Raw genomic sequence first — 25048 nt, 5'->3', positions numbered from 1 at the left:
GTGTAGAGAGAAGATTGTGCGCAACAGTCCCCCCCTTGTATATAGTGCCACACAGCCCCCCCTTAGAAGATAGTGCCACATCCACCTTGTATATAGTGCCACATCCCCCTTGTATATAGCGCCACACAGCCCCCCTTGTATATAGTGCCACACAGCCCCCTTTGTATATAGTGACACATAGCCCCCCCCTTGTATATAGTGCCACACAGCCCCTCCTTTTATGAATGTCTTTAACTTGACCTTGATAACTTGCTGCATTGTGATATCACACAACAAAAGCCATTGAAAAGTCATTGAAAAAGTCAAGATAAGGGATCTAGCCACTGTTTATTTAATGCGTTAAATGTCAAGGAAAAGGTGGCTACATCTGTATTTAGTGCCACACAGCCCTCCCTTATATATAGTGCCACACAGCCCTCCCATTGTATATAGTGCCACACAGCCCCCCCTTAGAAGATAGTGCCACATCCACCTTGTATATAGTGCCACATCCCCCTTGTATATAGTGCCACACAGCCCCCCTTGTATATAGTGCCACACAGCCCCCTTTGTATATAGTGCCACATAGCCCCCCTTGTATATAGTGCCACACAGCCCTCCTTGTATATAGTGCCACACAGCCCCTCCTTTTATGAATGTCTTTAACTTGACCCTGATAACTTGCTGCAGTGTGATATCGCACAACAAAAGCCATTGAAAAAGCCAAGATAAGGGATCTAGCCACTGTGTATTTAATGCGTTAAATGTCAAGGAAAAGGCGGCTACATCTGTATTTAGTGCCACACAGCCCTCCCTTGTATATAGTGCCACACAGCCCTCCCATTGTATATAGTGCCACACAGCCCTCCCATTGTATATAGTGTCACACAGCCCACTCCCTTGTATATAGTGCCACACAGCCCTCCCTTGTATATAGTGTCACACAGCCCTCCCTTGTATATAGTGTCACACAGCCCTCCCTTGTATATAGTGTCACACAGCCCTCCCTTGTATATAGTGTCAGACAGCCCTCCCTTGTATATAGTGTCAGACAGCCCTCCCTTGTATATAGTGTCACACAGCCCTCCCTTGTATAGTGTCACACAGCCCTCCCTTGTAGTGTCACACAGCCCTCCCTTGTATATAGTGTCACACAGCCCTCCCTTGTATATAGTGTCACACAGCCCTCCCTTGTATATAGTGCCACACAGCCCTCCCTTGTATAGTGTCACACAGCCCTCCCTTGTATATAGTGTCACACAGCCCTCCCTTGTATATAATGTCACACAGCCCTCCCTTGTATATAGTGTCACACAGCCCTCCCTTGTATAGTGTCACACAGCCCTCCCTTGTATAGTGTCACACAGCCCTCCCTTGTATATAGTGTCACACAGCCCTCCCTTGTATACAGTGCCACACAGCCCTCCCTTGTATATAGTGTCACACAGCCCTCCCTTGTATATAGTGTCACACAGCCCTCCCTTGTATATAGTGCCACACAGCCCTCCCTTGTATATAGTGTCACACAGCCCCCTCCCTTGTATATGATGAAGGCAGAACGACACAGCCATCTTTGCCCACGTGTCACAGCCAAAGTTGTCACGAAGCCCTAGCCCTATGTGTGCCACTTTGATAACTCATTTTTGCCAAACTGAATGGCTAATTTTTACTTTGAAAGGGGTCGTTCTTAGGACACATTCAATAACCATTTCCATTTGAGTGATTTTTCATAAAAATTGACAATCGGATGAAATATGAACAGAATTTTAGTACATGAAAAAAAAAAAAAAAGATTGTTTATTGAACATAAATTTCTGCTTTATAAATACATTTCAATTTTGTAACAATTGTTGTGATAAAATTTTACCTCAAAATATTACTAATATCAAGCAAGACGCGGGTCAACTCCGCTCCTGTCCTCTGCACACCCTGTCAACCTGTGAGGAAAAACTCATTTAATGTTCACACGGAGTATTTTGGGGGAGGAATATCTGCCTCAAAATTCCGTTTGGAACTTTGAGGCAGATATTCCTCTCCCTGCACGCCGATTTTCGCGCCAATTATCGCGCCGTTTTTCGCCCGCGGCCATTGAGCGCCGCGGGCATAAAACAGCGAGATATACGCTTTTTCCTGCCTCCCATTGAAGTCAATGGGAGGTCAGAGGCGGAAGCGCCCGAAGATAGGGCATGTCGCTTCTTTTTCCCGCGAGGCAGTTTTACTGCTCGCGGGGAAAAGACGCTGACGCCTCCCATTGAAATCAATGGGAGGCGTTCTTGGGCCGTTTCTGCCGAGTTTTGCGACGCGGTTTCCGCGTCAAAAAACTCGGCAAAAGACCCCGTGTGTAATTCTTACTAATACGACGATATAACAAAAATGCTGCTTCTTTTGTTAACAAAAAACAAAACACAACAAAACGGTTAAAACACTTTCCAAATTAGGATTACGAAATGTATAGATAATGTAGATCACGTCACAGCAGCCATTAGCTGAGAAGTAGCCTGCGAAGACAAGATGGCGACGGAAGGCGGGTCATGCAGGTGACGTCACGTTTCCGGCGCGGCCAACCACAGCTCGCAGCTTCTGAGGCTGAGGGATAGGCGGTATTTTGTCGTAAAGCAAAACGGTGTGTAAAGAGCTCTGGGACGCGGGAGGCTTTGTGTTCGGAAACGGTTGCTCGTAAGGAAAGAAAGGTCTGGAAATAGGTGAGCGCCATGTTTTGTATTTAGACTGCGGACTGAACAATACGTGTATTTATACTGAGGAATGTGGTGTATGCGTATTGTGGCGCGCACTCTGGGTCCAGGGCAAAGCCATAATGCCTTGTCTGCTTGTATCATTTGTGTGTAAGGTGTTTTTTTTTTTTTACGTGTTATGCGTCGCGTTCATTATAGTTACCATGTTCTACCCCTTGGTAAGCAATGAGTATGTGGAGATACACAGCTACCTTCAGGCAGTGGTTAGTAGTAAGTGACTATAACTGTATGTGGCATATACTACTCCTCTACATCACATCACTACCGCTATATACCCTGTATGCGTTGGAATTATAATCCTGTAAAAGGATTAATATCCGTGATCTGGGTATTTCATTCCTATGGGAGAAACCTGCAGAAAATATAAAAGAAAACCTTTTATTTACTATTAAAATTATTCTCCTGTGCTTTGCCACTAGTTAGACACGTGTTTACTAGTCCTGAGTGACTTAAAGAGGCTCTGTCACCACATTATAAGTGGCCTATTTTGTACATAATGTGATCGGTGCTGTAATGTAGATTACAGCAGTATTTTTTTATTTAGAAAAACAATCATTTGTGACGGAGTTATGACCTATATTAGATTTAGGCTAATGAGTTTCTCAATGGACAACTGGGCGTGTTTTACTTTATGGCCAAGTGGGCGTTCTCCCCATTCATTTACTCTGCAGATAGCTATATCGCTTTGTGCAGCCACATAAACACTATAACATTATGCAATGTCCTGATAATGAATAGACATCACCTCCAGCATGGACGTGATGTGTATTCAGAATCCTGACACTTCGCTAACGTTTGTGTCAGATTTACAGCAATGCACTGGTGCGCTAAGACACTGGCCACCCGGACGTAAGTTGCGTCGCTTGCGCCTAGGGGTTAATCATGGTGATCACATGCTCTGTTGCCGAACTGATCGGTTCGGCTGTCAGAGAACAGGTTACTGGGCAGCCGGGGACACTGACACCGCCGGCGTCAGAGCGATCTCCCCAGTGCTATGCCGGCAGATGCAGAGATCTGTAGATTCGCGCCCTGGCTGCACGGGGTATATGCGGATAGGGTGTGAATCTACAGATTGTCGGCATGAAAGGGTTAAAGCGGATCTGTCACTAATTTATTAATTCCCTATCGCCTAACTAATCTAATAGGCGATATCCTGCTGATAACTAAAGTGTAAATTGTGTTAGCGCACAAGGACGTACAGTTACTGCGCGTTTCCCGGTGCACACTGTCAGCGACAGTGCGCACAGGGAACCTGGAGGCCAGCTGTCCCCGACAGCTGACACTCCACTGTTGCCCACCGACGGCTCATTTTAGCTGATTTCGGCAATTAACCCCTTAAATGCGGCGATCGATTGCAATCGCCACATTTTAGGGGTTTCTAGCACATCGGCAGACCTCACAATGAAATCGTGGGTTTTGCAGATGGCTAGCATGGCGACCGGAGGCCAATTAATGGCCTCCGTGTCTGCCATGTACGGAAGCCTATCAGGACCAGCCACCTGATAGGCTTCATGTCAGTGACAGGACGTCACTGTCGTTCGCGATACACACGGTCATTGACAGTGTGCATCGGGAACCAGGTCAGCTGTCCCCGACAGCTGACACCACTGTTGCCGATCAGCGGCTCATCACCGCTGATTTCGGCAATTAACCCGTTAAATGAGGGGCTTGATTGCGATTGCCGCATTTAGGGCAATTGTAGCACATCAGCAGCCCCCATGCAATTGTGGGGGCTGCTGATGCTTGTGATGGCACCCGGGGGCCAGACAACGGCCTCCGGGTCTGCCATGTATAGAAGCCTATGAGGATCAGTCTCAGGCTGGTCCTCGTAGACTAACTGTCAGAGTGACTGTGACGTCACACTGACAGTTGGAATACGTTACATTACCAAGGTAGTGTAATGTATTCTAGCAGCGATCAGAGCTGCAGGTCAAAAAAGAAAGTGTAAAGAAAAAAGTAAAAAAAAGTTACAAATGTTTTACAAAAATGTAAAAATAAAAGATTTTTTTTTTCTATAATAAGTCTCTTATTATAGGAAAAAAATGAAACTGCTAAAAAAACAGTACACATATTTGGTATCACCACGTTCGTAATGACCCAATCTATAAAACTATAATGTTGTTTTCCCCGCATGACGAACGCCGCAAAAAAACCAAACTAAAAACAATGCCAGAATCACTATTTTTTTGGTCACCACCCCTCGCAAAATATAAAATAAGAAGTGATCAAAAAGTCGCATGTACCAATAAAAACTACAGCCCGTCCCGGAAAAAACAAGGCCTTACACCGCTTTTTGACTGAAAAATAAAAAACTTACGGCTCTCAGAATATGGTGACACAGGAAAGAAATTATTTTATAAACCAGTGATTTTATTGTGCAAACGCTGCAAAACATAAAAAACGATGTACATATGGTATCGCCGTAATCGTACCGACCCGCAGAATAAAGTAAAACTAAGTTTTTAGCGCATATGTTTTTTGGTCACCAAAGCTCTAAATAAAATGTAATAAAAAGTGATCAAAATGTTGTATGTACCAAGAAATTGTACCAATAAAAACTACAGCTCGTTCCGCCAAAAATAAGCCCTCACACCACTCAATCGACCAAAAAATAAAAAAAGTTATGGCTCTCAGAATGTGTTGATACAAAACAATAATTTTTTATTTTTAACAAATAGTTTTTTCTTTTGTAGAAGTAGTAAAATATATATATACACATTTGGTATCACCGTAATTGTATTGACCCGCAGAATAAAGTTAAATTGTCGTTTTTACCGCACGGTGAAAGCGGTAAAAACGAAACCCAAAAAGCAATGGAGGAATTGTTTTTTCCAATTTTACCCCACATAGATTTTTTTTTTCGGTTTCCCAGTACATTATATGGTACTTTAAATGGTGTCAATAGAAACTACAACTCTTCCCGCAAAAAATAAGCCCTCACACCAGTCTATTGATGGAAAAATAAAAAAGTTATGGCGTTTGGAAGGCGGGGAGTGAAACTAAAATGGAAAAGCAAAAAAGGAGCAGTCCTGCAAAGGTTAATTAATTTCTATTTAAAAAACAATTACCACATGTGGGGGATTGTCACACTCGGGAGAGATTGGGTTACAAATTTAGGGCGACTTTTTCTCCTTTATCCCTTGTGAAACGGAAAAAATTCAACATTTTAGTGGACAAAAATGTTTATTCATTTTCACGGCATAATTCCACTAAATTCTGCAAACAACCTGTGGGGTATAAATGCTCACTATATCCCTAGCAAAATTTCTTGAGGGGTGTAGTTTCCCAAATGGGGTCACTTTTATGGTGTTTCCACTGTTTAGGTCCCTCCAGTACGTTGCAAACGCGACATGGCACTGAAAACCAATCCAGCAAAATCTGCGCTCCAAAATCCAAGTGGCGCTCCTTCTATTCTGAGCTCTGCCGTGGGTCCAAACAGCAGTTTATTACTGCATATGGAGTATTGCCGTAATCGGGAGAAGATGCTTTACAAATGTTGGGGTGCATTTTCTTGTTTACTCCTTGTAAATATTAAAAATGTCTGTTTTTTCAGAAGAAAAGTAGATTTTCATTTTCACAGACTAACTCCAATAAATATAGCAAAATACCTGTGGGGTCAAAATGCTAACTATACCCATAGATAAATTCCTTGAGGGGTGTAGTTTCCAAAATGGGGTCACTTTTGGGAAGTTTCCACTGTTTTGGCACCACAAGGTCTCTTCAAACCTGACAAGGTGCCTAAAATATAATCTAAAAAAAAAGCAGACCCCAAAATCCTTTGCTTCTGAGGCCGGTGTATCGGTCCATTAGCACACTAGTGCCACATGTGGGATATTTCTAAACACTGCAGAATCTGGGAAATAAATATTGAGTTGCGTTTCTCTGGTAAAACCTTCTGTGTTACACAATTATTATTTTTTTTTTTATTACAAATGAATTTCGGCAAAATAAAATGAAATTTGTAAATTTCACCTCTACTTTGCTTTATTTCCTGTGAAACGCCTAAAGGTTTAAGAAACTTTCTGAATGCTGTTTTGAATACTTTTAGGGGTGCAGTTTTGAAAATGGGGTGATTTATTGGGGGATTCTAATATATAAGGCCCTCAAAACCACTTCACAACTAAACTGGTACCTGTAAAAATGTCCTTTTGAAATTTTCTTGAAAATGTGAGAAATTGCTACTGTGGAAAGCGAACCGTGATGTGAACGGGCCCTTAGTGTTAGAATAGGCAGGCAGGAATAGTAAGTTAGAGTGATCAGAAATTGTTAGTTAAGTCATACATTAACTATTTAGTGTAAATTAATAAATGACAATAAATCTGGCACTTTTTTTTTATCAATTGTTTCGTTGTAATATAAAATGTGTTGCATATGTAGTAAAAATATATATTTTTTGAAAGTGTGATTTTGTTGCGAAAACCCCCCCCTAAAAAAATGATTGTTATCCGAAGTAGTTCAGAAGTTATGACCGTTTAAAAGAATGTATGCCAAAACTTAAAATTTAGGCCTGTTCATTGAGGCATCAAGAAAGGGTTAATCTACTTCAAAGTTTAAAGAGGCTCTGTCACCAGATTATAAGTGTCCTATCTCCTACATGATCTGATCGGCAGTGGCTTTTATTTTGAAAAAGGATCACTTTTGAGCAAGTTGTAAACAATTTTAGATTTATGCTAATTCGTTTCTTAAAGGGAATGTGTCGCCAGAAAAACATGTGTTTTTTTTTTTAATTAAACATTTAGTGTGTAGGTGATTAAACATTGTTAAAAATTTTTTTATTTTTTTCACGAGTCAGGAAATATTATAAATTAGATTCTAATTTATAATATTTCCCATTGCTGGTCACTAGATGGAGCTATTCCCAAAATTGCAGCATTGCAAAATTGGGTAAAAAGCCCTCGCTCTAGTGAGCTCTCAGCATCCCCCCCCTCCTTTATCCTGGCTAGTGCCGGGATAAACGAGGGGTTTGAACGGTCTAACCTCCTACACTGTGTGTCGCCATTTTTTGAGCTAACACACAGTGTAGAAGGTTAACATACAATAGTAAACGTACACAAACACGAACATACATTGAAATCTCTTACCTGCTCCTGCCGCCGCGGCTCCCTCCGGCCCGTCTGCTGCCGCTGGTCCAAGTGCACAAGTCCGGAAGCCGCGACCGGAAGTAGTAATCTTACTGTCCGGCCGCGACTTCCGGTCCACAGGAAAATGGCGCCGGACGGCGCCAATTTCAAATTGGACTGTGTGGGAACGGCGCATGCGCCGTTCCCACGCAGACGGCGTACACAGAAGTGGATGGGACGGGAGCCGTTCGCAGTCCCTATGGGACTGTGGCTGCCGTATTCCATGTCTGTATGTGTCGTTAATCGACACAGACAGAAATGGAACAAAAAATGGCAGCCCCCATAGGGAAGAAAAAGTGTAAAAATAAGAAAAAGTAAAACACAAACACACAAATAAATATAAACGTTTTTAATAAAGCACTAACATCTTTAACATATGAAAAATAAATTTGTGATGACACTGTTCCTTTAATGACCAACTGGGCGTGTTTTTACTTTTGACCAAGTGGGCGTTGTACAGAGGAGTGTATGACGCTGACCAATCAGTGACCAATCAGCGTCATACACTTCTCATTGTTCAGTGATTGTGCAGTGAAAGAAGCTGGGCTGGAACAATGAGAAGTGTGGATAGGACATCAGTTTTCTGGTAGTGGATATCCCCTTTAAGCAATTGCCTAATTAAAACATATGTTATGACATGGCAAAGATGCGGTATTGGTCAATATGATCAGCCTTATGGATTCTGTGGTACTCCTCAGTTCACTTGTCATTTCAGGATAAGAGAGGCTATTTATATATGTAGTTGCTTTCAAAGGAAGCGTATTTCAAATGAGCCTATACAGACAATGTTGGTCATACTGTGCAGAGAGATGGCGTCCTTTCATCAACCAACAAAATGTACACCTTATGCTCCATTCAATTTTCCAGAGTGTTATATGCAATTTCTATGTTAGCAATAATGTCCACAAAAGGGAAAAGACCCAGCAATGGTCAGTTGGCTCATAGATGTTTTGTAACGCCTGTTAATTCCAGTCTTCCGCTTAACGGGCAGGTTAGATGTCCGTAAGACAACAGAGTTGTCTTGCGATGGTAATGAAGACATTTTTTGGTGTGTGTCTGCTGTCTTCGATCCTAAGAGTATGCGGTAGAGGAATTCAGGTTGTTCTACGAGGTTGCATAATCTTTGGTACATGGCCAGGATCGGCATCGCTCGGTGCCGCGCGGCGTGGGTCAGCGATGTGGTGATGTTTGTCACGTCGCTTACAAAGGTTGATTAATTGGCTAATGCGTTTCATCCCAGATTAGGACTTCCTCAGAGCCATCCTCTAATAGCACATTGTCTAGAATATACACAGTCGAGTCACATTATTATCACCACCATCTAATATCCAGAGTAACTGCCGTGTGCAGCATGGACAGCAGCTAGATGGGCTGTGAGTGACTCAATAAGGGGCTGGTAGGTTGTCTTGGGTATCTGGAGCCATGCTGACGGCAGTGCATCCCACAAAAAAAATAATTAAAAAACAATACTAGCATCACTTTTTTTTGGGTCACCAGCCCTCCCAAAATATAGAATAAAAAGTGATCAAAAATTCGCATCTACCCCAAAATAGTACCAATAAAAGCTACAACCCTACAATTATGGCTCTCAGAATATGGTGACACAAAAAAATTAATAATTTGATAGAAAAGTGATTTTTATTACGCAAACGCCACAAACCCGGTAGTAACATCCTCTTCTCTTCAGAACGCCCAGCTTCTGACAGTGCAGATCTGTGACGTCACTCACAGGTCCTGCATCGTGACGGCCACATCGGCACCAGAGGCTACAGTTGATTCTGCAGCAGCATCAGCGTTTGCAGGTAACCGATCTTACCTTCAAACGCTGATGCTGCTGCAGAATCAACTGTAGCCTCTGGTGCCGATGTGGCCGTCACGATGCAGGACCTGTGAGTGACGTCACAGATCTGCACTGTCAGAAGCTGGGCGTTCTGAAGAGAAGAGGATGTTACTTCTCTTCAGAGCGCCCAGCTAGTAAAAGTATTAAAAACGCCCCGATGTACGCACATAATACACGCCCACTTGGACTTTTACTTTTAAACACACCCACTTGGACTTTTGCAAGCCTCATTTGCATAACTACAAAAATGGGCATAACTTGGCCAAAAATGCTCGTTTTTTAAAAATAAAAACGTTACTGTAATCTACATTGCAGCGCCTATCTGCTGCAATAGCAGATAGGGGTTGCAAAATCTGGTGACAGATCCTCTTTAACGTCTGTCACCCATAGGCTATAATTCTATTAGTTTAGTAGATATGTCCTGAACGATTGACCCTGTTAATGGTTTGTCTGTTAAACAGATACCATTATAGCCTATTGGTGATGGATGCCGCTGGTAGGCATCTTTCACAGCCTACGTTTAATGTATACGTCTGGAGTTTTTCCCCTGACTTATATGTTTAAATTTAGGCAAAAATGTTATGTGCACAGGGCCTAACAGTTAAATAACCTATAGTGATATTTGTTTTATGTACGGATCAGTTTTGATCGTTTTGTGCATTTACGTTGGGCAATCACAATCCATAGAATCAAAGCATCAATTACTACGTGTAAGCGGATCTTATCTTCTGTGATCCTGCAGCTAGTTTTCACCTTCCTGACAGCCACGTTTTTCTTTAAATATGATGTCGCTTTGTGGTTATTACTTTGTCATTTCTTGGATAAGTAAAAGCATTCCAGTTTTCTCATGATGCGTTGTACTTTGTTAGTGATTAAAGTTTGGTCGATACGATTGCCTTTTTCTAAATTTTATTTTCTTTGCCTTAAGACACAGTAATAGTTATTAATTACCATTTCCCATATCACTTTATGATAAAAAAAACGAACTTTTTATTTATTTTCTTAGGACGTTAAACCCAGGTTTAGTTTTATTTGTATTTTTTTTTTTTTCAAGATGTCCAAATCCAATTTTTTATGAAATAATTCAGTTCTAAAGTGGCTTTGAGAGGTCTTTATGTCTATCACCCCATTGTAAAAAAATTGCACCCCTCAAAGTTTTTAAAACAGCATTTTAGTTTTTTAGCAGTTTAGGCATTTCACAGGAATTAAAGCAAAGTGAAGTTACATAGTTAGTACGGCTGAAAAAAGACACATGTCCATCAAGTTCAACCAAGGGAAGGGAAAAGGGAAGGAAAAATTTCTACACATAGGAGCTAATATTTTTTTGTTCTAGGAAATTATCTAACCCTTTTTTAAAGCCATCTACTGTCCCTGCTGTGACCTTCTCCTGCGGTAGGCTATTCCATAGATTCACAGTTCTTACAGTAAAGGAGGCTTGTCGCCTCTGCAGCTTGAACCTTTTTTTCTCCAGACGGAGGGAGTGCCCCCTTGTTTTTTGAGGGGGTTTTACAAGTTGAAATATAATTTTTTTTTTTTCTTGCAGTTTATTCCGTTTTAATCCTTTTGTGTTAGCAAAGAAATGCAGCTCAGTAACTATTACCCAGTTTCTGCCTCAGAAATTAAGGTCTTGGGGTGCCAAAACATAAACTCCCCAAAAGGCCCCATTTTGGAAATTGAAACCCACAAGGAATTAATCTAAAAGTATAGAGAGCGTTTTGGCCTCATTGGCCCGTGAAAATTCGAAAATTAAATTTCCCAGTACATCCCTCATGACCGCAACACAGGAGGTTTCCCTATTGAACCCTCAGGAAGACAGAGCGGTTAAAAGGCTCCTCCCACCACCCACTTTCCAGTGTTCTTCCTGTCCTTACAGGGTCAGGAGCAGAGAGACATCGCTCCTGGATAAATTCGGGCAGGGGGCGAGATCAGGGAGTCCGTGTACTCCCTTCTATTCCCCTATGTGCCTAGTCTAATTAGCTCTCAAGCCAGAGGTCCCTTAGCTTCCCAACCAAAGCATCTACCTTAGGAATCCTAGGTTGGGTTCCAGTAGCGTGCGGGTTCGGGATCCCGAAGTTCAGGATTCGGCCGGAGGCTGCGAGACCATACGAGGACCGTGAGATCCATAATGTTGGTAGCGGCGGTGATATCCTCGTGAGCCGTCGCGTCATAGCTGGCGACTTGACACTTCGACTATGCGACCGCTCAGGAGTGTTATTATTTATCGGAGGGTGAATTAGAAGAAGAGGAACTCTTACCTTCAACCTCCTCTACACAGGGGGAAAAAAAATTCTTCTCTTCTGAGATGTCCGATACTTTAATCCAGGCAATACGGGAGACAATTGATATCCCTGAAGAAGACAAACTCCATACCATACAGGATGAAGTGTTTGGGGGCCTGATGGAGAGGAAAACAGATTTTTCCGGTAAATGAAAATCTCAAGAAAATGGTAACGGCGGAATGGGAGGATTCTGAAAAAAAGACTCTAAATTTCAAGAGAATTTAAAAACCGACTTCTCTTTGATCCAGAAGACACGATACCTTGGGATGAGATCCCAAAAGTTGATGTTCCAGTGACTAGGGTTGCTAAAAAAAAACCGCAATCCCCTTCGAAGATTTCTCTCGGTTAAAGGACTCCACGGACTGAAAGGCAGAAGGACAACCGAAAAGAGCTTGAAAATCCTCATCTGCTTTAATCTTTACAAATAGCCCAGCCTTATCTGTAGCAAGATCGATTTGTTTATTTGGTTAAACCAACTGGAGGCCCATTTAATGATAAACAGCAAAGAGGTTTATATTGGAATCTCTACCCTTACTAAAAATGGCAACCGGATTCTAGGTAGACTCATCAGCCGAATCCATTCGATTTGCTTCTAGAAATGGGGCTCTGTCAAATGCTGCTAGAAGAGCATTATGGCTCAAGATGTGGTCAGATGACACTAAGTCTAAAAACAAACTATGTTCCATCCAGTTTACAGGATCTCTGATTGGTCCTCTCCTGGATAACATGTTGGAAAGCGTAACAGATAGAAAAAAGGGGTTTCCAGAAGAGAAACCTAAAAAGACCCCTCAGTTGCGTAAGTTTAGCTAACAGAGGGAAGCAACCTTACAGAACTACAGAGGGAATGGGGTAGTCCGGTTGCTAGAATTACCCTAAGGGCTTATTCAGATGAACGTAAACTACGCGCGTGCAACGCGCGTGATTTTCACGTGCGTTGGCCGTAGCTATATTTGTCAATGGGGCCGTGCAGACATGGCAGCGTTTTTTGCGCAGCGTTGCTCCGTTGCAAAAAACTCACGACATGTCCGTTGATTCAGCGTTTTCAACGCATCACGCAACCATTGAAGTCAATGGGTGCGTGAAAACCACACATGTCGCACGGAAGCACTTCCGTGCGAACTGCGTGTTTGCGCAACAGCTGTCAAAAGGATGAATGGAAACAGAAAAGCACCACGTGCTTTTCTGTTGCCGAACATCCAAACGGAGTGTCTTTGCGATTAGCGAACCCCGACAACCGAAGCTAAGTTCACCGAGTTCGGCCAAACTCGTTTTGGCCGAATCCGGCAAAAAAAATTCCGGTCCGCGACGCCGGGGAGACATTCACTGTGCATGGTGCTGAAAGAGTTAAACTGTTTCAGCACCATGGACAGTGACTTGCGATCCCAAATTACATGAACCTGTAAAAAAAACGAAGTTCTAACTTACCGATTACTCCTGTCTCCTTCCTGCAGTCCGACCACCCGGGATGACACTTCAGTTCAAGTGACAGCTCCAGCCAATCACAGGCCAAGCACAGGCTGCAGCCAATCACAGGCTGCAGCGGTCACTTGGACTGTCGCGTCATCCAGGGAGGTGGGGCCCGATGTCGAGAGGCGCGTCACCAAGGACGTGTCACCAAGGCAACGGCCGGGAAGTTCTCGGTAAGTACGAACTTTTTCTTTTTTTCACGGCATTCACTGTCGAGGGTGCTGAAAGAGTTAGCTCTTTCAGCACCTAGGACAGTGACGGCGTCGACTAGACTCATCTCTATGATGGCGGCTGCGCGAAAATCACGCAGCCGCGCATCAGACACGGATGACACACGCAGCTGTCAAATGGTGTTTGCGCGCGCAAAACGCAGCGTTGTTTGCGCGCGCAAAAACGCAACGCTCGTGTGAATCCGGCCTAATGGTGGAAGGGGTCAAGAATATCTCCTCAACCCCCCAAAACTAATTTCAGCCGTCAAAGCAATTACGCCAGAAGTGTGGGAGGAAGGCTCCTACATTTTTATTCCAATTGGACAGGAATAACACAGAACACTTTGGGTTCTACAAATTATAGAAGAGGGGTACAAGATAGAGTTCTCCATTCCACCAGAGAAGTTTCTATTAACCAAGTACCAATCAAGAGATCATCAATTCCAGAAACTGCTACAATTAAAAGCGATTACTCCAGTACCCCACAACGAAAGATTCAAGGGCCACTATTCAAAAATGTTCTTGGTCAAGAATCCAAACTGTTCTTACAGGACTATAATCAACCTGAAATTATTGAACAAATTGGTGAAATATCGCATGTTCTTAATGGAGTCTATCAGATCGACTACTCCTCTGATCAGGAAAGAAGCATCAATGTGTACGATAGATTTAAAGGGTGCATACTATAACGTCCCTATCCAATCCACCCATTCCTCATATTCGCGATTCAGAACGGTCCTTCCGTTTTTTACTTTCAATTTGTCTCCCCTTCGGCATTTCCTCCACCCCCCAGAATTTTTACAAAAATTATGGCAGAGATGGCATTTTTAGGCTATGTTCACACGGAGTATTTTGATGCGGAAACCGCGCCAAAAAGCTCGTAAAAACGGCCCGAAAATGCCTCCCGTCAATTTCAATGAAAACCGGCTTGCGGGAGAAAGAAGCGACATGCCCTATCTTCGGGCGTTTCCGCCTCTGACTTAAATGGGAGGCAGAGAAATCGTATTTCGCGGCGTTTTATGCGCCCAATGGCCGCGGGCGAAAAACGCTGCGAAAATCGTCGTGTAGGGAGAGGAAAATCTGCCTCGAACTTCCAAACGGAATTTTGAGGCAGAAATTATGCCTGCAACATACTCCGTGTGAACATGGCCTTAAGAAGTCAAAGCATAGTGATTATTCCATATCTATTCTATTTCCTGCTGACAGAAACTCCGTCTATCCTAAACCGCCATCGGTTACAGGTTCTTTCCCTACTACAGGAATTGGGATGGATAATCAACTTAGAGAAGTTAAGTCTTCCTCCCCAAAAACAGAAGATCTTCCTGGGAGGGCTGTTAGACTCCTCCCTCCAACATTCCTTCTACCAAGGGATGAACAAATACTTCTACTGACTGAAGTGGGGGAAAAAACACCTGTTCCACAAGGGAAGGAATGTGGCTGTTGGGATTGATGACCTCTTTCGTCCAATCCATTCCATGGAGTCAATTCCTCTCCAGACCCTTACAGAATCTAATCCTGTCCCAGTGGGATTGAAAACAGGACTCCTTGGATTCAGATTCCCAGAACAGTGAAGTCCTCTCTCCGCTTGTGGCTCTGCCCAAACAACATAAGCAAGGGGGTCCCATGGAAAACTTATCCTTATGTAGTAATTACCACAGATGCCAGCAAACATGGCTGGGGGTGGGTGGTTCAAGATGAGCATTTTCAGGGCATATGGCCTGTTCAGATGAAGATTATGTCCTCAATCTTCAGAGAATTTAAAGCCGTATGGGAGACATTCATAAAAGGGATGCACGTAAGAATTTTAATGGACAACATAACAGCAGTGTCCTTTCTTCGCCATCAGGGGGAACAAGACACACTCCTCTTCAGGCCCTCCCTGTACAAATCTTCAGTTGGGCAGAAGAAAATGTCCTATCTGTCTCCGCGGTCCACCTAAAAGGCTCAGAGAACCTATTGGCAGACATCCTAAGTCGGAAGAAAATAGACCCCGGGGAATTGTCCCTGAACATGGAAATTTTTAAGTTCTTAACCCGAAGGTGGGGTTATCCACAAATAGACCGATTTGCCACGAGAGAAAAATCCCAGGTAGAGACATTCTTATCCCTAATTCTCAAAGACAGCCCATTGGGGGTAGATGTATTCTCCCAACCCTGGGACATGGATCTGGCCTATGCCTTTCCTCCGTTTCCTCGAATACCAGTGGTATTAAGAAAAATCCAGGAAGATTTGACAAGACTTATCATTCTTCCCTATTGGCCAAAAAGATGCGGGTTTCCAACCTTAAAGTACCTAGCATTGGAAGACCCTGTCATTCTCCCAGTCAAGAAGAACCTTCTCTCCCAGGGTCCCTTATTCTTTCAAGGAATACAAACTCTGAAGCTTGGATCCTGAAAGGCAGATCCTGAGAAACCACGGTCTGTCAGACGAGGTAATTTCAACTATCTTACAAATCCATAAAGAAGTTACCTCGAAAATCTCACAAAAAATTTGGAAAAAAATTCTGTTCCTGGTATGGAGATCCGGGACCAGACCCCTTTCTTCCTAACATCGCGAAGATCCTAGATTTCTTACAATCCGGATTCAATAAAGGGCTCATCGCTAGTACCTTTTTAAAAGTGCAAATTTCGGCCTTAAAGAGGCTCTGTCACCACATTATAAGTGCCCTGTCTCCTACATAAGGAGATCGGCGCTATAATGTAATTGACAATAATGCTTTTTATTTAAAAAAACGATCTTTTTTCACAAAGTTAGGAGCGATTTAAGTTTATGCTAATGAGCTTTCTTAATGCCCAAGTGGGCGTACTTTTACTTTCGACCAAGTGGGCGTTGTACAGAGGAGTGCATGACACTGACCAATCGGCATCATGCACTCCTCTCCATTCATTTACACTGCACTAGCGATATAGTTATATCACTATGTGCAGCCTCATACACAAGCCCTAACATTACTAGTGTCCTGATAATGAATACACATGAAATCCAGCCTGGACGTCATGTGTACTCAGAATCCTGACACTTCTGACTCTTTTTTTTTTTGTGAGATTCCGGCAAGTGAAACCAAATCTCGTTTAGCTCCGAGATCTCGCGAGGTTTCGTATCCGTTGGTGGAATCTCACAAAAAAGAGTCAAGTGTCAGGATTCTGAGTACACATGACATCCAGGCTGGATGGTCATGTGTATTCATTATCAGGACACTAGTAATGTTAGGGTTTGTGTATGAGGCTGCACATAGTGATATAACTATATCGCTAGTGCAGTGTAAATGAATGGAGAGGAGTGCATGATGCCGATTGGTCAGCGTCATGCACGCCTCTGTACAACGCCCACTTGGTCGAAAGTAAAAGTACGCCCACTTGGGCATTAAGAAAGCTCATTAGCATAAACCAAAATCGCTCCTAACGTTGTGAAAAAAGATCGTTTTTTTAAATAAAAATCATTACTGTCACCTACATTACAGCGCCCATCTCCTTATGTAGGAGATAGGGCACTTATAATGTGGTGACAGAGTCTCTTTAAGTAATTTATTCAATACTCCTTTAGCTGAACATAGGTGGATCAGAAGATTCACTCAAGCAGTTTCTAAATTGAAACCTTCCCTAAAGAAATCGGTACCTACCTGGGATTTAAATGTAGTGTCAACGGCTCTTTGCGATCCTCTCTATGAGCCTCTCGACTCAATAAATCTGCATTTTTTTTTTTTATTTTTTTTTTTATTTTTTTTTTTTTAAAAAACGCTAAAAGCTACATTTCTAGTCGCTATTACATCAGCAATAAGGACTGAAGAAATCCAATCTCTTTCGGTATTAGAACCCTACCTAAAAATTCAAGAAAACAAGATCATTCTAAAACTAGATCCTTCCTTTATTCTGAAAGTGTCTACTGCCTTCCATAGAGACCAAGAAACAATTCTACCTTCCTTTTGTCCAGATCCTAAAGACCAACCAGAAGAAAAATTCCATTACATGGATGTCGGGTGAACAATTCTTCGGTATCTGGATAGAACCTGTTGTTGGAGACGAGATAAAAATCTATTTTGTCCTGTGTGGGGAAAGAATAGAGGAAAGCCTCAAAAAGCTTTCTATCGAGATTGATAAAAATCACCATGCAAGAAGCCTACAAGTCCCAGGGACTTTGTGCCCCACAAGGCATTAAAGCTCATTCAACAAGGGCAGTTTCGGCATCCTGGGCAGAAAGAAGAGAAACTTCTATAGACCAAATCTGCAGAGCTGCCACCTGGTCAAGCTATCATACGTTTTGCCAACATTATAGGCTAGATGTTCTGTCCGATACGGATTTAAGTTTTGGACGGAAAGTCCTCCAATCCGTAGTCCCGCCCTGAGCATTATAATTTGGTATTGCTCCTGTGGTGCTGTCGTGAGGGATGTACTGGTAATTGTATTTCCAGGAATCCATCATGACAGCACCCTTACATTCCCTCCCTTATTGAAATTCTGATTTGTGCAAGTAACATGTCAGTTATTATTCCTAGAAATAAAATAGGGTTGCATCCATCCTGGTGTAGTAATTGAAAAACACTGGCAAGTGGGTGGTGGGAGGGGCCTTTTAACCTCTGTCTTCCTGTACCTATAGAGGTCAGTAGGGCAACCTCCTCCTGTGGTGCTGTCATGATGGATTCCTGGAAATACAATTACCGGTAGGTCTAATTCCTACTTTTTTCTTTCTAATGACATTTTAGTTTCTTAGCTCAATTTGTCATGTTCACCTGGAATAAAAGCTAAAAATCCCCCCAACATTTGAAAAGCAAATTCTTCCACGTACGACAATATTCCATATGTGGTCATAAACTTTTCCGTTTGGGTACACTGCATGGCTCAGAACGGAGGAAGCTCCATTTGGCTTTTGGAGTATAGATTTTGCAGGATTAGTTTCTTGGAGTCATGTCACATTTGCAATGCCCTTGAGGGACCAAAACATTGGAAGCCCCACCTAAACTGACCTCATTTTGGAAAGTACACCCCTCAAGGCACTTACCAAGGGATGTAGTGAGTTTGTTATCCCCACAGGTGTTTGACAGAAAATACCGTGCAGTGAATGTTGCAGATGGAAAATGGCAATTTTTCCATAGATACGCCATTTCATTGTCCAATATGTTGTCATTATGAAATGACATCTCTCTAATTATTATGTTGTGTTTCCTAGTTTTAGAAACACACTACTGTGGCCTTATTCTTTTGCCTGGACATACGACAGGGCTCAAGAGTGATTGCAACCCCTGCGATTTACAAGGGAGGGGGGTTGCAGTTTACAAGGGAGTGGGTGCTGCTCTGTCTGGTAGAGGATGTGGCAGTATCTACATGGGCACTGTGGTACTATTGGGGGCTGGCACTATGCGGGCACTATGTGGGCAGTGTGGCACGATCTACAGGGACATTGCGCCACTATCTACATGGGCACTATGGCACTATATGTGGGCAGTGTGGCACTTTGTGGGCACTATCTACATGGGCACTGTCACTAAATGTGGGCACTTTGGCACTATCTACAGGAACATTGCGGCACGTTCTCCATTTTTATTTTATTTTTTAGCAACCAGGAAAAATGGACAGATGGACTGGAAATGGATGAGAATTTGAAGACACTAATGCAAAATGGACATGAAAAATTGTCAATTCAGTTTTTAATGGCCATCTTTTTTCACTGTCGTATGGCTGTAGCCTAATCGACTCTGATGCCAAGAGTCACGTTCACATGTACCGTGGGTTGGGCTGGGATATCCGGCTGACACACGGACCGTTTTTCACGGGCGTGTGAGTCCGGCCTTAAAGGAACAGTGTCATCACAAATTATTTTTTTATATGTTAAAGATGTTAGTGCTTTATTAAAAACGTTTATATTCATTTGTGTGTTTGTGTTTTACTTTTTCTTATTTTTACACTTTTTCTTCCCTATGGGGGCTGCCATTTTTTGTTCCATTTCTGTCTGTGTCGATTAACGACACATACAGACATGGAATACGGCAGCCACAGTCCCATAGGGACTGCGAACGGCTCCCGTCCCATTGACTTCCGTGTATGGCGTCTGTGTGGGAACTGCGCATGCGCCGCTCCCACACAGTCCAATTCGAAATTGGCGCCGTCCGGCGCCATTTTCCTGTGGACCGGAAGTCGCGGCCGGACAGTAATATCACTACTTCCGGTCGCGGCTTCCGGATTTGTGCACTTGGACCAGCGGCAGCAAACGGAGCGGACGGGCCGGAGGGAGCCGCGGCGGCAGGAGCAGGTAAGAGATTTCAATGTATGTTCGTGTTTGTGTGTGTTTACTACTGTATGTAAACCTACTACACTGTGTGTTAGCTCAAAAAATGGCGACACACAGCGTAGGAGGTTACACCGTTCAAACCCCTCGTTTATCCCGGCACTAGCCAGGATAAAGGAGGGGGGGATGCTGAGAGCTCACTAGAGCGAGGGCTTTTAACCCATTGTTGCAATGCTGCAATTTTGGGAATAGCTCCATCTAGTGACCAAAAATGGGTAGTATTATAAATTAGAAATAATTTATAATATTACATGGACTCGTGCAAAAAAATAAAAAAAATTTGAACAATGTTTAATCACCCACACACTAAAAGTTTAATTTTTTTTAAAAAAACATGTTTTTCTGGCAACACATTCCCTTTAATGTAATTTATTTAAAACCCCATTGTGGGGTTGGTACTGCACAAGGTCCTGCTCAGACTTCAGACAATAATGTAATCTCGCCCCAGAGTGCCCGCTCGGCGCTATCTGCCTGGACCTGCTGCAATTTAAACTTCTCTCACCTGCAATGTCGGAGATCGGCTGAGGGTGTGACTGGCAGATGGGGATGGCGGTGCATGCAGTATTTAATGGATTATAGATTCTGTTAATCTGTTCCCTACCAGGAACACATAAGTTATAATTAGACGTTTTTCCAATTGTATATATGATAAAAAACAAGTTTTTGCAGAGGTTAAAAGTTGTGAAGTTACGCACAATAATTATAGCAATATGTGTTTAGTTATTTATATAAAGAAAATGTATTAAATTATCTTTTGGTATTACTGTTAAATAAACAGAGAAAAATAAGAAAATCGAGATTCAAATAGAAAATCGTCCAAAGCGTTGAAAAAAAATAAAAAAATCGAGATTTTATTTTTTGGCAAAATTGCCCAGCTCTACTCTGAGGTCAAATCGTTGAAGAAACCCCCAAGCAGTGACTCCATTTTGGAAACTACAACCCTCAAGGCATTTATCAAGGGGTGTAGTGGGCCTTTTGACCCCACAGATGTTTTGCCGACATAAATGCGCTGCGGATGGTGCAAAGTGATCGATATTGACTGCGGCATCTAAGGGGTTAATTAGCCGGGATCGGAGATGGGCCATTACAACAGAGTTTCAGCTGACCCCTGCGGCTGATGGCAACTCCTTGCTGGCTATGATTTACAATTAGGACAAATGTCGGCAAGGGTTTAAAACGCCGTTTTTCCAGGCTTATTGGATGCTAAATTTGCCCACTGCTGGATTATATGTGTTGATTTAAACTTGTGTAATAAATGTATCTGACTACAAAAGTTTTGTTTCAATGCTTTTGCTCTTTAGCAACTTTTTATTTTTATTTTTTGTGTTGGCTGGTATTTCAGACCAGTAACATTCTAAATCAAGAAATACTTCTGTTAATAGGAAATCTGGCTTTCTTTCTCTTTATGCTTTGTAGTCTTGTATGGAAATTACATTCTTGGGGCTCATGCACACGACCGTAGTGGTGTGCACGGGCCATGATTTGCGGCTCGGCCGGCCGCGGAGTGTCACCCGCGGCCGCCTGCAAATCATGGGCTGTGCACATTGTGTACATTCATTTCAACGAGCCTGGGCTGCAAAATACGGTCATAATGAGACATGTCCTATGTTTTTGCGGTACAGGCTCCCGGGCAATGCACGTACCATGGAAACCACGGTCGTGTGCATGGGCCCATTGAAATGTATGGGGACGCAATTCACCTGCAAATTTGCGGGGGAATTGCGGCTGCAAAAATACGTTCGTGTGCATGGGGCCTTTAGTGATTAAAAAAAAAAAAATAGCTTTAGTTAACCGCTGTAATGTGACAACGGTGGCGAGAACACATTTTAAAATATGCCTGGCCATTTTTTTTCTTGCGAAGTTCCTTTGGGATTTGTCAAATATGTCTCGCCGAAGGAACAAGAGTGCTAGTCCTTCCAGGAACCGAACGGACAGCGATGATCCCAACGATTTGGATAGAAGAATTTTTGTTGGCAATTTACCTACAAACAACATGAGCCGGGAAGATATGGTAGACCTGTTTTCCAAATACGGAAGAATTAGTGGTTAGTATTGCTTTATGCCATTTAATGGAACAAAGTAATAGAAAAACGTACAGCACTGTAATTTAAAAAATCCACCTGTATTTGGATGGGTGATTTTCAACTTAAGGGCAGAAAGTGCATGAAAATCGGGCAACCTAGAAAATGTTTTGTATCTGTATAAAGATTTATGGAAGCATGTCCTTTTGTCACTGGTTCAGTTTGATGAAAGATAGCGGGACAGAAGGTTTTTTTTTTTTTTTTTTTTTTTTAGTTGCCTGGCTTTATATGTAAATGGTTGTAGATAAAGAAAAGCTTATTTAAAGAGGCTCTGTCACCACATTATAAGTGCCCTATCTCCTAGATAATGTGATTGGCGCTGTAATGTAGATAACAGTGTTTTTTATTTTGAAAAACGATCAATTTTGAGCAAGTTATACACCATTTTAGATTTATGCTAATTCGTTTCTTAAGACAGCTGGGCGTTGTAAAGAGAAGTGTATGACGCTGACCAATCAGCGTCCTACACTTCTCTCCATTCATTTTTAGCAGTACTCGCAACACAGTGTGATCTTAGGTAAAGTTTCAGTGAATGACCGCACACGTGATCTCGTGAGATCACGCTGTGCTGCTAGTTCTGCTAAACATGAATGGAGAGAAGTGTATGACGCTGATTGGTAAGCGTCATACACTTCTCTTTACAACGCCCAGTTAGTAAAAAAGAAAAAACACGCCCAGTTGTCTATTAAGAAACTAATTAGCATAAATCTAAAATTGTGTATAACTTGCTCAAAATTTATCGTTTTCCAAAATCACTTACCTGCATTACAGCGCCGATCACATTATGTAGGAGATAGGGCACTTATAAAGTCGTGACAGAGCCTCATTAACTAAAGTGAAAAATGGTGTCAAACCTTACCCCAACATCTTGAATTTGGTTAACCAACAAAATCTTTCTTGGGCGTTTTTTATTTTTTGCTTTAACAATTATTAATCTTCCAGCCCTCACCATGTTCCGTCGCTTTGGGTTTGTCCAGTATGAACGTAAAGAAGAAGCTGATGCAGCTGTGGAGGGTGAAAGAGGTCGCATTTATAAAGGGAGTAGATTAGGTAAGGCAATCTAGCTGATTATGGTTATATTCTGGAATTTAGCTTTTCCAACACATTTTTTAAACTCTACATTTCACAAGGTCATATTCTATTCATCTATTTTAATAACCATAGCAGATTTAAATAGCCTCTCTTTTAAAGGAGTTTTCTGGGACTTTTATATTGATGAATTGTCTTTAGCATATTCAATCAATATCAGATCGATGGAGGTCTAACTCCCAATCAGCTAACTGAAGGGGTCACAGTGACTGCCGCAGCATCTTCATAGTTTATTAGGCACAGCGCGTACAGATCCATAGCGGCTGTGACAGGGATTGCAGTTCTCTGCAGCCCATTCAAGTGAATGGGACTGAGTTGCAAACCCAGGCACGGCTTCTATATATGTGTATATTGCTATGCCTGGCAAATTATGAATAGCCGCCGTTTCCCCATCAGTTAGCTGATCTGTGGGGGTGCCGGTGTTTCCACCGATCTGATGTTGATGGCCTATCCTAATGATAGGCCATTAATATAAAAGTCCTGGAAAACCATTTTAGGACAACGGATTTGCTAATGCCAATCTGCAGAATGCCCTATTCTGCTGCGGGAAGGTGACGAAGCGGACCCTTGCCATTACAAAAAGTAAAATCCAATTTTTAATCTGCAGAAGTAAAGTGCAGATTTGCTGCAAAGGAACCTTTAATCCTCCTGCAGTTAGAGCGCCATGAGCCTACTGACGGGTTCCCTTTAACATGCCATTTGAGGGGGGTCTCAGTATTTTACCACAATGTATTAACTCTTTACTGACCAATAAATTAGTGTCATTTTGATAGTTGTGGTTTTGCTTTAGTGTCTGAACAATTCTATTAGCTGCATTCATCATGATTTTTGCTTTAATTAAAGCAGTGCTTCATAAACACAACACTCCTAAAGTAGGCAAGAAATTATACTTCTGGGCCAAAAGTATGTGGACACCTGATAGTCATACCCACATGAGCTTGCTGGACATCCCATTCCAAATCCATGGCCAATAATATGGAGTTGCTCCGTTCTGTGGCTATAATAGCCTCGAGTTTGTGCCCAAAAGAGCATCAGACACTGTTGGATGAGAATTTGGGCTTGCAATTAGTGGAGTTCATCCCAAAGGGGTTCAGTGGGGCTGAGGACAGGGCTCTGTGCAGGCCTCTTGCTTCCCCCACACCAAACTATTCTAAACCATGTATTTTTGGACCTTGCTTTCTGACTGGGGCACGGCCATTCTTAAACCGGACAGGAGCCGCACAAAGTTGAAAACATACAGTTGTGTAAAGTGTCTTTTGTAGTCTGTAGAATTAACATTACCCTTCACTGGAAATAAGGGGCCTAGCCCAAACCATTATACACAACCCCAGACAATTATCCCTCCTCTACCATATTTTTTCAGTATGCATTTAGGTAGGTAGTGTACTCCTGGCATATGCCAAACCCAGATTTGTCCATTAGATTGCTCCAGAATCCAGTGGCGGCGTATTTTACACCAGCCGACACTTGGCATTACGCATGGTGATGTTATTCTTGTGTGCAGATGCTCTACCATGGAAACCCATTTCATGAAGCTTCTGAAACACTGTTCTTGTGCTGATGGCCCTTCCAGAGGCAGTTTGGGCCGCTGCAGTGAGTGATGCAACAGAAGAGAGGTGTTTTTCACACCTCACGCTTCAGCTCTGCAGCCCCGCATGTAAGTTTGTATTGTTTACGGCTTCGTGGCTGAGTTGCTGTTAGGCCTAGACACTTCCACTTAACAATAATAGCATTTACATGTGACTCGGGCATCTTGGAAATGTCATGAACTGACTGGTGGCAGAGATGACATCCTATGATAGTGCCATGTTTAAAGTCACGGCGCACTGCAGTAGAACCCACACTGTTTGACTATGGAGATTGCATAGCTGTGTTGTTGATTTATAAGCACCTTTTTTAAATGGGCGTGGCTAAAACACCTTAACTCAATAATTACAACAGGTGTTTACATA

At 42.6% G+C, this 25048-nt stretch overlaps 1 protein-coding gene across 3 annotated transcripts in view; it reads left to right on the top strand.

Annotated features, from left to right (window-relative positions):
• Window positions 1-2533: 2533 nt before the first annotated feature.
• NCOA5 (nuclear receptor coactivator 5) overlaps window positions 2534-25048 on the top strand; it is a 40744-nt gene continuing 18229 nt past the window's right edge. Inside the window, exons 1-3 of one of the 3 annotated variants that reach the window (XM_075846689.1) lie at window positions 2535-2681; window positions 21788-21971; window positions 22950-23057. In XM_075846689.1, coding sequence (XP_075702804.1) covers window positions 21809-21971; window positions 22950-23057 — 271 coding nt within the window. In that variant the 5' untranslated portion in view covers window positions 2535-2681; window positions 21788-21808. Of the gene's footprint in view, window positions 2682-21787; window positions 21972-22949; window positions 23058-25048 lie in introns of all 3 variants that reach the window. The other 2 variants (XM_075846690.1, XM_075846691.1) reach the window with 2 other exon arrangements.

This window comes from Rhinoderma darwinii, chromosome 13 (assembly GCF_050947455.1).
Source record: "Rhinoderma darwinii isolate aRhiDar2 chromosome 13, aRhiDar2.hap1, whole genome shotgun sequence".
Taxonomy (NCBI): domain Eukaryota; kingdom Metazoa; phylum Chordata; class Amphibia; order Anura; family Rhinodermatidae; genus Rhinoderma; species Rhinoderma darwinii.
This window is presented reverse-complemented; position numbering and strand designations above follow the sequence as displayed.